The sequence below is a fragment of the Apis dorsata genome, unplaced genomic scaffold, assembly GCF_000469605.1.
Source record: "Apis dorsata unplaced genomic scaffold, Apis dorsata 1.3 scaffold_97, whole genome shotgun sequence".
Classification (NCBI taxonomy): Eukaryota; Metazoa; Arthropoda; class Insecta; order Hymenoptera; family Apidae; genus Apis; species Apis dorsata.
The window spans coordinates 372,487-386,605 of NW_006263395.1; the positions used below are offsets into that span (position 1 = coordinate 372,487).

General features: G+C 37.1%; 2 protein-coding genes across 9 annotated transcripts in view; one reads left to right on the plus strand and one right to left on the minus strand.

The window, feature by feature from the left end:
• The first annotated feature begins 541 nt into the window (after positions 1-541).
• LOC102671403 (CDK5RAP1-like protein) lies at positions 542-3,073 on the plus strand. The gene is made up of 7 exons (XM_006611967.1): positions 542-1,117; positions 1,218-1,451; positions 1,531-1,738; positions 1,823-2,140; positions 2,205-2,526; positions 2,602-2,751; positions 2,819-3,073. The coding sequence occupies exons 1-7, from the start codon at positions 784-786 to the stop codon at positions 3,044-3,046; spliced, it is 1,794 nt and encodes a 597-aa protein (XP_006612030.1). The 5' UTR covers positions 542-783; the 3' UTR covers positions 3,047-3,073.
• Positions 3,069-14,119, minus strand: part of LOC102670613 (ankyrin repeat domain-containing protein 6) — a 126,679-nt gene continuing 115,628 nt past the window's right edge. For 6 of the 8 annotated variants that reach the window (XM_006611962.2, XM_031508679.1, XM_006611963.2 and 3 more), the window contains 6 exons: positions 8,068-8,277; positions 7,723-7,821; positions 5,210-6,376; positions 4,386-4,665; positions 3,990-4,226; positions 3,069-3,893 (listed from right to left, as the gene is read on the minus strand). In XM_006611962.2, coding sequence (XP_006612025.1) covers positions 3,730-3,893; positions 3,990-4,226; positions 4,386-4,665; positions 5,210-6,376; positions 7,723-7,821; positions 8,068-8,277 — 2,157 coding nt within the window. In that variant the 3' untranslated portion in view covers positions 3,069-3,729. The remainder of the gene's footprint in view (positions 3,894-3,989; positions 4,227-4,385; positions 4,666-5,209; positions 6,377-7,722; positions 7,822-8,067; positions 8,278-14,119) is intronic. The other 2 variants (XM_006611966.1, XM_006611960.1) reach the window with 1 other exon arrangement.

Consider the following 14,119-nt stretch of genomic DNA (forward strand, 5'->3'; position numbering starts at 1 on the left):
GCATAACGATTAATAGTTTGAACGTTTTGCAACTATGCATCAAAAGAAGAATTTTATTTAAAATAATTTATTTGAATAAATTTTTGCGTAAAGGAGGGTGGATGGGACCGTGGCTAGGGTGGGTCTCCAATACGCGGCAACCTCCACGAGGTGAGACCCGGGCAATCATTATTATTTCATATATAATATATAAGTGTATCGTTGTAAAGTTAATATCAGTGATGTAATTATATGTTATATAAGAAATAATATGAGCTAATTGGCTGCGAGTGCGATTATAATGATTATAATTTATAATTTATAATTTATATACAGGTACTTAGAAAATTTTTTTACGATAATGATAAAATTCCATTATTTTTAAATTTATAAAAATAGAAACAGAGATTTTTAGTTTTTATTGTGATTTATTGTGATAACTCTAATTTAAAATTCTTGTAGGAATTCAGGTTTGTAGTTGTAGGTATTTCAAGTAATAAGATAGAAAGCTATACAAAGTTATTCAAAATCTCAAGAGATGTCACTGCGTTCAGATTCTTATTTTTGGAAATAAATGTAAATAAAAATTTTAATTGAGAATCACTGAAGTTCTAACATGTCTTCTAATTTAAATCAAATTTATTTATTAATTGAGATTATAATTCAGTGTGATAAAAGTTTTATAAATAAAAATTGATTATTTTTGTTTTTATAATCAACGTTTAAATTAATTGCGTGATAGAATATGCTATAATTAATTTTCTGTAAGATTTTCATAACCCATTACATAACCTATTTATAAATATGAACAGTGCTATGTTATGTTCACCAAAATTAAGTAGACTTTCCAAAATTTGTAATATAACATTAAATAAATGGTTTTTGGAAAACATCATTCAATATAACAGTATAATATGTCACAATTTTCAACAATGTCAAACACTGCATGCAACTGTTATTCGATCGGAAACTATTAAAGAAGTTGAAAGAAAAACTAATGACTTGGACCGCTTTAGAGATTTAACAAAAACTGGTCCATCGCTCAAAGATTTTTTATCTAAAAGTGAAATTCCCATTGATTCTATTAGTGTACCAAATATTCCTTATATACAAAATATTAATGGCTCTGATCAAAAAGGTAAGTAAAAAAAACAATAATGAATAAAATAATTAGGAGTTTAACATCAAAAAAAAGTATATTTATAAGTTTGATTTATATTATTAATTTTTTTTATTAGTATATTTTGAAGTTCATGGTTGTCAAATGAATGTAAATGATACAGAAGTAATCTGGTCTATTCTGAAATCTCATGGTTACAAAAAAGTGGAAAATATAAAAGAAGCTAATATAATTCTATTTATTACATGTTCTATTAGAGATAATGCAGAGCAAAAAATATGGAATAAGTTAACTGATTTAAGTCACATAAGGAAAAAAAAGAAAAAAAATCCTATAAAAATTGGTTTGTTAGGTATGATTGTAAATTTATGGATATATAATTTATTATGAAATATATGTATCTTGCAATAATGTTATTCATATTACGATAGGATGTATGGCAGAACGATTAAAAGATAAAATATTAGAAAGAGGAAAACTTGTTGATGTGATAGCCGGACCAGATAGTTATAAAGATTTGCCACGATTATTATCTGTACCAGATAATGAAACTGCTATAAATGTTCTTCTATCATTTGATGAAACATATGCAGATATTACACCAGTGAGATTGAATCCAAATTCTACCAGTGCATTTGTGTAATTTATTATTTTTTGTGTTATTGTAATTCATAAATAATTGTCATTCGCAATAATTGTTTCAAAATTTTTCTATTTTTTTAGCACAATAATGCGCGGTTGTGATAATATGTGTACTTATTGTATTGTACCATTTACAAGAGGAAGAGAAAGATCAAGACCAATTGAAAGTATAGTCAAAGAAATTCAATCTTTATCGGACGATGGTGTAAAAGAAGTAGTACTTTTGGGGCAAAATGTAAATAGTTACAGAGATATGTCTCAATCAAAATTTTATACTAATAATATGGAAACACATTTAGCAAAAGGTTTTAAAACAGTCTATAAAAATAAGAAGGGAGGACGTCGATTCTGTGATTTGCTGGATGAAGTTTCTCGTATTAATCCGGAGATGAGAATCAGGTACTAAGGGATTTAGATGTTTGGAAATAATTATAATTACATCTTTCGTTTAAATTTATGTTAGATTCACATCGCCGCATCCCAAAGATTTCCCAGATGAAGTTTTACAATTAATAGCGGAGAGGCCGAACATTTGTAAAGAAATTCATTTACCCGCGCAAAGTGGTAATTCCAGGATTTTGGAAAAAATGAGGAGAGGATATACACGAGAAGCGTATATAGATTTAGTGCATCACATACGTCAAATTATCCCAAATATTTATCTTTCCAGTGATTTTATTACTGGATTTTGCGGAGAAACGGAGGAGGAATTTCAAGATACATTATCATTGATAGAATTAATAAAATATAACAAAGCTTTTTTGTTTTCTTACAGTATGCGAGAGGTAATATTTATTTTAAAAAATTCATATGTTATATGATATTTTAAGAATCGAAAGTATTTTTATTATTAATTTTAGAAAACGACTGCGCATCGTCGTTATCAAGATGACGTACCACCGAATGTGAAACAAAATCGGCTCGAAAGAATGATTTCAATATATAGAACCGAGGCGGAAAAATTGAATAAATTACAAATTGGACAATCACAACTTGTACTTGTAGAAAAGGTAAGACAATTTACTTCTACTTAATTAACGTTAGAATTATATTAATAAAATATGTAATTAATTTTAGCTCAGTAAACGATCGCACGATTCTTTTCAAACAAAAAATGATGGTAATACACGAGTAATAATTCCTTCCATGTCCATACCTATTGGAAAACATTCACGTGACGAGAAACCAATAAAAATTGGTGATTACGTTGTCGTAAAAATTGAAAACGCTAATTCCCATACATTAATGGGTAAACCTCTATATCATTCATCGATAACAGAATATGCATCTTCATCTGCGTTGTAAATAAAAATAAAATATGATTTTCGAAGATTTCATTTGTTATTTAATCACGCTTATCGTTGCATAGTACATTCAGTTTTGGAACGAGACACGTAAAATTTAAATTACAATGATACAAAATTAAATCGACGTATTTACTAATAATACAATAATATTGTGAATAAAAAACGAAGCATTTAGATAATAAATAGATATAATTCGATCTATCGTTGACAGTACATGGCAATTTATAGGTAAGTAATTTTTCCTGTTACGAAGATGATATTAATCATCTGATCAGAGCGTTATAATACCGATTAAAAAAGAATTATCTATACTTAATCTACTCCATTTCTCTTTTAATACTTTTATTTTCTTTTTATCTTTTTAGAATTTCATCAATAAAATTTCTCGTGACAATAAATACGATCGTGATCGTCTAAAAAAAGAGATTCGAATACACTAAAAATCTTACAATATTTAACATACATATACCTACAAGTTATTTACAAAACGACAACGTTTTATTCTTTGAAACGAGAATCATTTTGTACAAGAGAATCTTAAATTTTATACATATCATTTTTAAAAAGAATTACATTAACACCTGAGTAGAGTATTTAATTTATATATAAAATATCGATGTCTTTGGAAGTGTGTAAGAATTTGTTTCCAAACAACGTATTATAGTGTATTACGCGTACGTGTTAAACGAGACTCGCTGTTCCAATATTAATAACACAGTTGTCGGCACCGCGTTCGTAGACCGTAAGATCGTGATTTCTCGGCTGTTCCAAGAGTGCTGCCAATTGTTCTCCACTGGGAAATGCTTTTGGATTAGTCGGAAGAATTACATCGCATTCTAATTGACCTAAAAAAAAAAAAAAAAAAAAATGCATTTTTATTCCACAAAAATGATCAAAGAATAAGAATAGAAACAAAGAAACGATATAAAAGGTATTCTTACCTGATAACGAAGGTGAAGCACCTTTGCTGGAACCATACATGCGAGTGCTATATCCGGAATCATTGTGCGCGTCATGCAAAGGCGGCGTTGGGCTATAAACCGCATTACGGGACCTATATGGCATTCTGGCGATGCTGTCGTAATGCACGTGCTCCGATATCACTCCTTTTCCAGAGATCCCTCCGCTCAATGCTTCTGGTTGCTCGTCATCTCCTTCGCTGCTTTCGCTGTCATTCCCTACGTTTCAATATAATTTTTGTCAATCGATTTAACAAAAAAAAAAAAAAAAAATGAAAAGAAAAAAAGATCGCTCCATTTTATTAATATAAAAATTTTTTTCCAGATCTCTTTCTATCGATTCGAGAAATAAAATAAGCGTATAAGATAGATTCTCACCTTCGCCACGCCAAGTATTTCCTACACCACCCTGCGGTTGGACCCTTTGATTTTGAGAACACTGACTGTGCTCCGGACTGGTGGGTTCGCTGCTTCCAGAACGCGGCCCCCTCCAACCGTTGTGCATGCCAGGTACTTGTTGAAATCGCTTAATCATCTCATGAACGCTTCGTCGTCCCGAAGATTTCCACTCGTTCGAGGTATCCTCGTTCTTCCTCGCCGCGTTGCTCTCGTCCTGGCACGAATTTATGCCATGATCTCGAGACGATAGATCCTGCGACAATTTCGACAATCGCCATTTTTCTCACTTTCAAATCAAATTACGCCTAATAATCTACGTATAACGTTTCGAATATTTTCACATTACGTTCTCGGTGTTGTTCAAACTGCTGGACAAGATCATCTTGTTGACTCTCCTATGATCAATTTTCCATTACCATTTTATCTCTCGATCTGGTTCATAAACCCTCAAGTCTGTAACTACTCCGACTCGATAATTCAAGAGGGATAAAAAAAAAAAGAAGAAGAGAGAGAATAGAGATAAAACAATTATCTTCGTCTCTATAATACCGCTTGATTAAAACCCGGAGCAGACGTAGCAAGTAAGTAAGTAACCAGAGGGATCGATCCGATCTGCTGCTTTTAAACACGACTAACCGTTCCCTGCATCGTTCTTCGTAACGTGTCATTAGAGTCTCGCAGCTTAATCAACACCTCTCATGAACGCTTAGCGTAACTAACAAAGAGAAAGAAAGAAGAATAAGAAGAAAAAGAAAGAGGAGGAGGAGGAGGAGGAGGAGAAGGAGGACCGATTACACACTCACGCGTTGCTGATGGACCTGTTGCCTGGATCCAATGGAGGGCGAGGAGGCGGCGCCTAGCGGCGAGCTTCGATCCTGCTTGATCACCCCGTCGAACGTTTCGTTTAATCTGGCAGGCGCGTCGAGTACCCTAAGCGTTGACCTCGAGACGCCAGAGCCGGAGGGAAGATCCCTCATCGACTTGCTCAGCCTCGGTATAGCGGGAATATCAAGATCGTCCAAGCTGCCACGATGAATCGACGTCTCTCCCGGGATCTCGAAGCTTCTATCGTGGGGTCTGTCGTCGAGAAGATCCTCGAGCGACCTCGCCCGAGCAGGTGGGAATTGTTGATCGTTGGCGAACGCCGACGACGTCTTGGCCGGCCTCTCGCTGTGCCTCCCCTTCCCGCCCCTCGAAAGACGCTGCTGAAGATGCATGTGCCTCTCGTCGCACCTCGACCTCTCCGCCGCCACGCATCTCGTCAACTCCGATATCTGCCCCCTCGTCCTCCTCTCCAGATTGGCCACCTTCAAATCCAACCTTTCGTGGGCCTGATCTATGTGCGCCTTCAGCTCCGCCTTGTCCCTCTCCAGCTTGGCCTCCATGTGCCTGAAGAAGGGGGCGCAGTAGCACGTGTACCCCACCCCCACGGGCCCCTTTCTGATGTTTCCCGCCAAGTCCAAGTAATATTGTTCCCCGCGGCCCAACGGATCCGGCGGCAACGAGTCCAACCGAGGTTGGGGGAACGCTTCCGGATCGGGATAGTAATGGCATCCGTAAGGGGACCACTGTCTACCCATCACGGCCTTCTCGAAGTGGACCTTGTTCTGCTTACTCGACGATTTGTGCTTCTTTTTCTCCTTCTTCCCGCAACTGTCCCTGCTCCCGCTGGTCCCACTACCGGTCTTCTCTCGCTTCTTCTCGTTCTTGCTCCCGCTCTTCCCGTCGACCTTGTCGGCCAGAGTCGCCGGCGTCGCCTCCTCCTCGCGACTCTTGCTCCGGCCCCTGCTCTTGCTTCGCGCTTTACCGATTATCTCCAATATCTCGGCGAGGTTCTTGCGCCTCGCTATGTCCTTCGCGGTCTCTCCCTGCTTGTTCCTCAGGCTACGGTCGCAGCCCGCCTCCAGCAGGATCCTCGTCAACTTTCGACGCCCCATCGCCGCCGCGATGTGCAACGCCGTGTCGCCGTTCTGCCACACATTCGGAATAACATTTAACTCCATTCATCTTTTTTTTTTCTTACGGATTTTTTTACAACAGAGATGCATCGCGAGGAAAGCTTTTCTACTTAGATTAGGAGGTATTGATATTCGAGGAGGTTTTAAATTAGGAATCTATTATTTTTCTAAATCAATGGAGATACGTGAACGATGCATCGCGAGGAAAGCTTTTTTAGATTAGGAGGTATTGATATTCGAGGAGGTTTTAAATTAGGAATCTATTATTTTTCTAAATCAATGGAGATACGTGAACGATGCATCGCGAGGAAAGCTTTTTTAGATTAGGAGGTATTGATATTCGAGGAGGTTTTAAATTAGGAATCTATTATTTTTCTAAATCAATGGAGATACGTGAACGATGCATCGCGAGGAAAGCTTTTTTAGATTAGGAGGTATTGATATTCGAGGAGGTTTTAAATTAGGAATCTATTATTTTTCTAAATCAATGGAGATACGAGAATGATGCGACGAAACCTTTTTTTACTTAGATTAGGATTGATTTTCGAGGAGGTTTTAAATTAGGAATCTATTATTTTTCTAAATCAATGGAGATACGAGAATAATGCGACGAAATCTTTTTTTACTTAGATTAGGATTGATTTTCGAGGAGGTTTTAAATTAGGAATCTATTATTTTTCTAAATCAATGGAGATACGAGAATGATGCGACGAAACCTTTTTTTACTTAGATTAGGATTGATTTTCGAGGAGGTTTTAAATTAGGAATCTATTGTTTTTTTATTACTTTTCTAAATCAATAGAGATACGAGAACGATGCATCACGAGAAAATCTTTTTTACTTATTTAGATTAGAAGAATTATTGATATTCGAGGAGATTTTAAATTTGGAATCTATTGTTTTTTTCTAAATCAATGGAGATAGGAAAATGATGCGACGAAACCTTTTTTTACTTAGATTAGGATTGATTTTCGAGGAGGTTTTAAATTAGGAATCTATTGTTTTTTTATTACTTTTCTAAATCAATGGAGATACAAGAATGATGCAAGGAAATCTTTTTTACTTACTTAAATTAGAAGAATTATTGATATTCGAGGAGATTTTAAATTAAGAATCTATTGCTTTTTTTCTAAATCAATATACGAGAATATGGGGAAATCTTTTTTAGTTGGATTAGGAGATATTGATATTCGAGGAGGTTTTAAATTAAGGATCTTTTTTCTAAATCAACGAAGACAGGAGAACGATACATCGCGGAGAAATCTTTTTTATTTAGCTCGATGGATCGTTTTTGCGGAGATATCGATATTCGAGAAGGTTTTAAATTAAGGATTTAAAATTGTATTTTAAAATCTTACCTTGTTTTGATCGGACACGCGGCAAAGGGCGGAGATCAAGATCCTCGTAACACCTGCGTGCCCGTACCTCGCAGACGTGTGCAGCGGCGTATCCCCGTACTGAAAATTCAGGAATATTTTCCGAGTCTTTCACCTTCATCTCGACTTAACGTTAGAAACGCGAAACGAGGCGTAATAAAAGTCGACTGTCGACCGAGGCGATCGTATTTATAACGGCGGTTAAAATAAAAGGTTCGAAAGGGGGAGTTGCGCGAAAGAGGAAACCGAGAAACAAAAGAAAAAGAAAGAGGGGGGAAAGGAGGGGGAAGAAAGAAAGGAAGGAACGAAAGTTGGCCTATTACTCACGTTGTTTTGAAGGTCGGGATTGCAACCGGCCAGCAGGAGCTCGCGGCAGCTTTGGTTGTGTCCATTTTGGCAGGCGAGGTGGAGCGGCGCGAATCCAGCGAGATTCCTCGCGTGCAAGGGTGCACGTTGGGTCCCCAGAGCCTTGGCCAGGGCTGCCACGGTTCTGCTGTAACCTCGCCACGATGCCTCGTGCAAAGCTGAATTTCCATGCTGGAACACGCGTCGGTTCGATTCACGTTAAAGAAGGAACGGACGAGAGCCTCGAGGATGATATCGATCGATCAAAGCCTCTCCTCTTTGACGGTCGATCGACGGATGGAAAGAGAAAGGGAGAGAGAGAGAAAGAGAGAGACGTGGTTTGAGAAAGAGGGGAAAAAAGAAGGGAAGGGATTTGCGGAAGGTATAGAAGAGGATATCGGAAGGCGGCGGCCTGTTTGCCTCGTAATCGGATACGAAATCGGGCAAAACGACGACAGATCGTCGTTAATCACCGTTTCTCCGTCCATGACCGATTCGTAGCCTATCTGTCGGATGGCTCTTAATGACGATTAATTGATTTATTTCGCTTGGAGGGATGGGCGAGGCTGGTCAAGCTTGAGTAACAAGTAAGTTACCTCGTTCCTTTCCTTTTTCTGGACATATTTCTGCTGTAATTTAATTATGATCGCTTAGATATCTGTTTTCCCAGTACACGTGGTGGATGACGTGGCCGGTTAAAATTATCGATAAAGAATTTCTACGTGGGAAAGGATATATCGATATTGGCGGGTCGAGATAATATAATAAAGGAGAGGGAAAAAAATGAAAATTCCGTGCAATTAGTTCACGAATGAGGTAAGAACAAGGTGTAATTTGTAAGTTAAGTTGGGTTTCCTTACTTACGAGAAGGAGAAGGAATCAAACGTAATAAACAGCATTTCCCGTGCGCGATAAAATTATATTTGCAGGCTGGTAAACATGCCAATCGTACAAGTTAGTGCGTACACGAACGCGTAAACGTCCGGAAGGGAAGGGAAGGGAAGGTAAATGGAGACGTGAAACCGTTGGAACGTACCTCCGGGAACTCAGCCAAGCTTATCGTGGGCGGTTCCCTTCAGGGTAGGTAATGTCGCACACTACATCACAAAATGCCTATTCAATTTAGATCAGGACGGTGCCGTGCGTCGTTTCGTTCGCCACTCGTCCGGATAAACGTCCACGATATCCCGATTTTCTGCATTTTTGCATCCAGAATAATCGAATCGTTCAGTCTCCCGCGCGCGATTGATTTCTTTTTTTGGAAACATCCAATTTTTTCGAGTCTATCTAAGAGTTCTTTTTCAATTTTTAAGGGAATTCTTTTTTTAATCTTTTAATTTAGAGCTCTCTTGCGACTTTTCCTTTTTTTTTTTTTTTATTTTTTAATATTCTACCCGAAAAAATTCTTACCTAGTGAACTTCTTGGAAGAGATATTTTGTGGCGTTTTAATCTTTCGATTTACGATCTTTTTTTTTTTTTTCCTTCGATTTTCAATACATCGTGTTAGATATTAAAATGCGTTGTCTACTATAATAAATTATATTTTTTCGAGTCTACCTAAGAGTTCTTTTTGAATTTTCAAGGGAATTCTTTTTTTTAATTTAGAGCTCTCTTGCGATTTTTCCTTTTTTTTTTTTATTTTCTAATATTCTATCCGAAGAAATTCTCACCCAGTGAACTTCTTGGAAGAGATATTTTGTGGCATTTTAATCTTTCGATTTACGATCTTTTTTTTTTTTCCTTCGATTTTCAATACATCGTGTTGGATATTGAAATGCGTTGTCTACTATAATAAATTATATTTTTTCGACTCTACCTAAGAGTTCTTTTTGAATTTTTAAGGGAATTCTTTTTTTAATCTTTTAATTTAGAGCTCTCTTGCGATTTTTCCCTTTTTTTTTAATTTTGTATTTTCTAATATTCCAAAGAAATTCTCACCCAATGAACTTCTTGGAAGAGATATTTTGTGGCGTTTTAATCTTTCGGTTTACGATCTTTTTTTTTTTTTTCCTTCGATTTTCAATACATCGTGTTAGATATTGAAATGCGTTGTATTCAGTTCATTATAATAAATTATATTTATTATAGTAATCTTTAGGAAGAATTTTCTTGAAGAATAGAAAAGATGAAAGTTCGAATTGAAATTTGATTTTGGCTAGATATCGTAGCAAGGATAATAAATATAATATCGTTATCCGTGTCATCACTTTCGGTTTCAGAGTGGTTATAATCTATAATCTTGGTTACATTAGCCCTATCTTTAACTTGAAACGATGATTGGAATAAAGGCTCGTAAAATCAATAGGATAGAATACGATCGAATAAAATCCAGCTATCGTAAAATTAAAATTTTCAAGACATTTACCCAAAATTTGATTTATCCTTAATAAAAATATACAACAAATTCTAAAAAATATATCGTTCTACATCTAGCCTCTACGTAATTGTTAATACATATTTATTATTTACTTTCGATTCTCGATAACATCGTGGGATTTGAAAGTTACACGCCCATCTCGTTTTTCTCGTTTCATCATTATATCATTGCTTCCCCATCAAGCAATCAATTTATAGCGATCATTAGCTTCCATCAGAATGAAAAAGCAACGATCAATCATAATCTTTTTTCCTCCCTTGGGGAAGCAAACTCCGATTGCAAAAGATTGAAGATGCATACATCTTCAGATATATAAAAAAAAAAAAAATCTAACGATACAATACGCTTCGTAATTTCGAACTGACTCGAAACTCTGAGAAATCACTTAACGCTACGACGACCAAACCTGAATCGAAATGACGAATTCCCCGTTATCGACAAAATTAAATTCAATATAATCGCCCATTTATTTTCATCGCGTTGTAAAGAAAAATCCGCTTCACCAAACGGATATTCAAATTGCAATAATCAAAAACTAGAAGAAGAACAAAAAAAAAAACTCAAAAAATAATAAATATGCAATACGAAATACCGCATTGTTGCCACCTATCCGCTCCATCAAGCTGAAAGCCCATTAAAGAAAATTTACTTTTTTCTCGGCCAAGTTATGCGTTATCAAATCGAGGGAAAATTACTCGCGCGGCACGAAATACAGTATTTCTCGATTTTCTCCCTTTGCACGGGCAATTTGCCGCTGGTATCCCGCGGCGAGAGGCCAAGCCCACGTATCGGTTCCACCACGGTGACGACGTCGATGATCTCCGGGTCGCCGTATTACCGCCACCACTTTTCCTTTACGAGTTTTTCCACGTTTCTTCGTCCCTTTGTTCGGTTAACGTTTTCGGTATTCATTCCTGTCCAAAGTATCGACTCGCGAGGTATGTTTCCCTTCCGAATTCCAACGAATAAATTCGGGAAAAATATCGAAAGTTTCGAGAAATTTCGTTGATTCCAACGTTGAATAGACGTGAATTTGTCCGAATAAAGAAGGGGAAAACACGGATAGAATTCAATCGTTACCAATTCCTAAACCACGGCTAATAGTTTGTCAAGCCGATCAGGTTTCGTTCATTGGTATACATACTGCATCTTCCTCATTCATGCCACTCCGCTTCACTCGGTGTTCAATCGCACCCGATAATACACGAGCAACATTCAAATCGAGTGCTCTTCCGATCTTTCCTCTCAAACATGGCGTCTTTTCAATTTGCAAATAAAAATGGCGATCCCTCGAACGAATGATCGAACTACGAATGAATTTTCCACGGGACATATTTTCATCGAGAGCCCCAAACAACATCAATGATACAGCTGGTGGTTTGCCACGATCTATGATTTATTGTATATTTATTGTTTGAGGCCGTTGAACCCTTGTTCGCCCCTCTCAGCTTTCCTCCTTGCTTTCGCTGTTCGGTCGGCCCTGAAAGCCGCGATCACGAAGACGTCGATAGCTCCTTGGACGACGAGCAGGATGGGTCAAGCCTGGCCTCTGGAGGCGACCAACCGCTCCAAGGGTCATCACGATGCTATCGCTCAACCGGAGGAAGGAAGGTTGTTGGTCGAAGCGCGTGGACGTACGTGCAACGCTCTCGGACCTCCCGAGGACTCGGAAGTCGCCGCGAGAACGGCCATGCATCATCCCATTTTTTCCTATCGCCGATTCTTCCTCGTCCATTGTCCTCTCTCTGAGCTCCTGGGCTCCTTTTTTCTTCTTATTCTTTTTTTTCTCTCTCTCTCGAGATCTTTATTTCCTTAGGATTCCAAGATCTTTGGAAATTTGGAATCGTGAATTTTTCTACGTTCTTAGAATTGCTGAAAGGTTGGGAAATCTATAAGAAAGTGAGAATGTCTTCGTTCGTTGACCGTCTGATGTTTGGATAATCGAGTTAGAAATCTAGATTCTGGAAAGATTTAATGTAAAAAATTCGCAAAGAAAAAAAAAATAATCGCCAATATCTCGGTTGGAGCTTTATAGGTTATAAAGAATAATTTAATAAAAAGGTTTAAGTGTGATCGGAAATCGTCGCGAAAATAACTATCTTCGTTCGTCTGAATGATAATGTTGATCGATTTAGAAATCTAGATTCTGGGAAAATTTAATGCAAAGAAATAGTTTTCCCCTTGGAGGTTGTAAAGAATGATTTAATAAAAAAGTTTAAGTGTGATCGGAAGTCGTCGCGAGAATAACTATCTTCGATCGTCTGATCTTTGGATGATAATGTCGATCGATTTAGAGATCTAGATTTTATGTAAGAAGATTTAATGTAAAAAGAATCGAAAAAAAATAATCGCCAATTTTTCCCCTTGGAGCTCAAGAGGTTATAAAGAACTAATAATTTACGATAAAAAAAAAAAAAGAAATATTCGATTACTCGAATCACAATCCTTTCTAACTGCAATGCAAAACGTACGTACGTGGATCGATCTGCGGAAGAAGATAATTTAAGCAAATTTCGCTATTGTCATTTTCGTATCAACCGAGTGGAACAGGCTCGAGTACATAACGTATTGTCACGGTGACTGCTCGAACATCGAGAGCGAGATCGTGTCGGAATGCGAGGAGTAAGAATTTCCTGTAACCCGTTCGCGATGATTATCGGGAAGCATGTTCACGTTGGTACGAGCAAAGACAATTTCGTGAATGGACTACCACGTAAATAATAAATCTTGTTTAAATTTCTCCATTCCTGTTTCATCCTCCATTCTCCTTCGATCCCTCTGTACGATCGTCTCAGTAACAATAAAACAACGTTAACTTCTTATATTAATTTCTTTTAGGAAAATTCCTTCTGAGAACACTTTTTTATCTCACGAATAAAATAATATAGATAAGATTCTCAAACTGTACAATAATAATGAAATTCAATATTTCTTTTAGAAGAAAAAAAAAATCAATCATGTAATTCGGATAAATTTATTTATTTTTTCTTTTCCCCTCTCTTTTTTTACAGAAAGATGCATTCGAGCGATATCCCATTATCCCAGTCTCGTGTCGTCAACAGCCTCGAGCCGTATCCTATTACCCGCTCGTCAGTTCCTATGTTCCTTAGAACATTACACCTTTATCCAGGTAAGATCATCCATCTATCAGGACATGTTATGCGTAATAAACCAGTGAACTTCATCAAAATCCCTGATCGACTCGCTCCAGGCTTTCCCGGCCAACGATTAAGAAACTTCAAGAAGACTAATCGGCAAAGTGTGGTCCTCGAAGGTTGGATCGTGTCCAAATTGGAAAATCCTTAACAATCGCCACGAGGGCACGAGTGCCATTAGGTGAAGAGTTCCTCCAAGCCTTCTGGTTCCTCTTCCTCGTGACTTTCTCCTCTATCTCTCCTCGGTGTATTATGGATCCACGATCGATTCCATCGATCCGGAAGATCGTGCTCAATTTAACGGATAAGGGAATCTCGTTAAAACGTAAGATCGTAATTTTAATGAGGAGTAATCGGTGTATCACAGATGATATGGAATTTATACGAAAAATGTAAAAGATTTAAGAAATTTTTTTTTTCAGAATAAATTCAAAGAGGAAAGTTGAATATTGGAATCGCTGAAATATTCGTAAAATGTAAAAGATTTAAAAAAATTTTTTT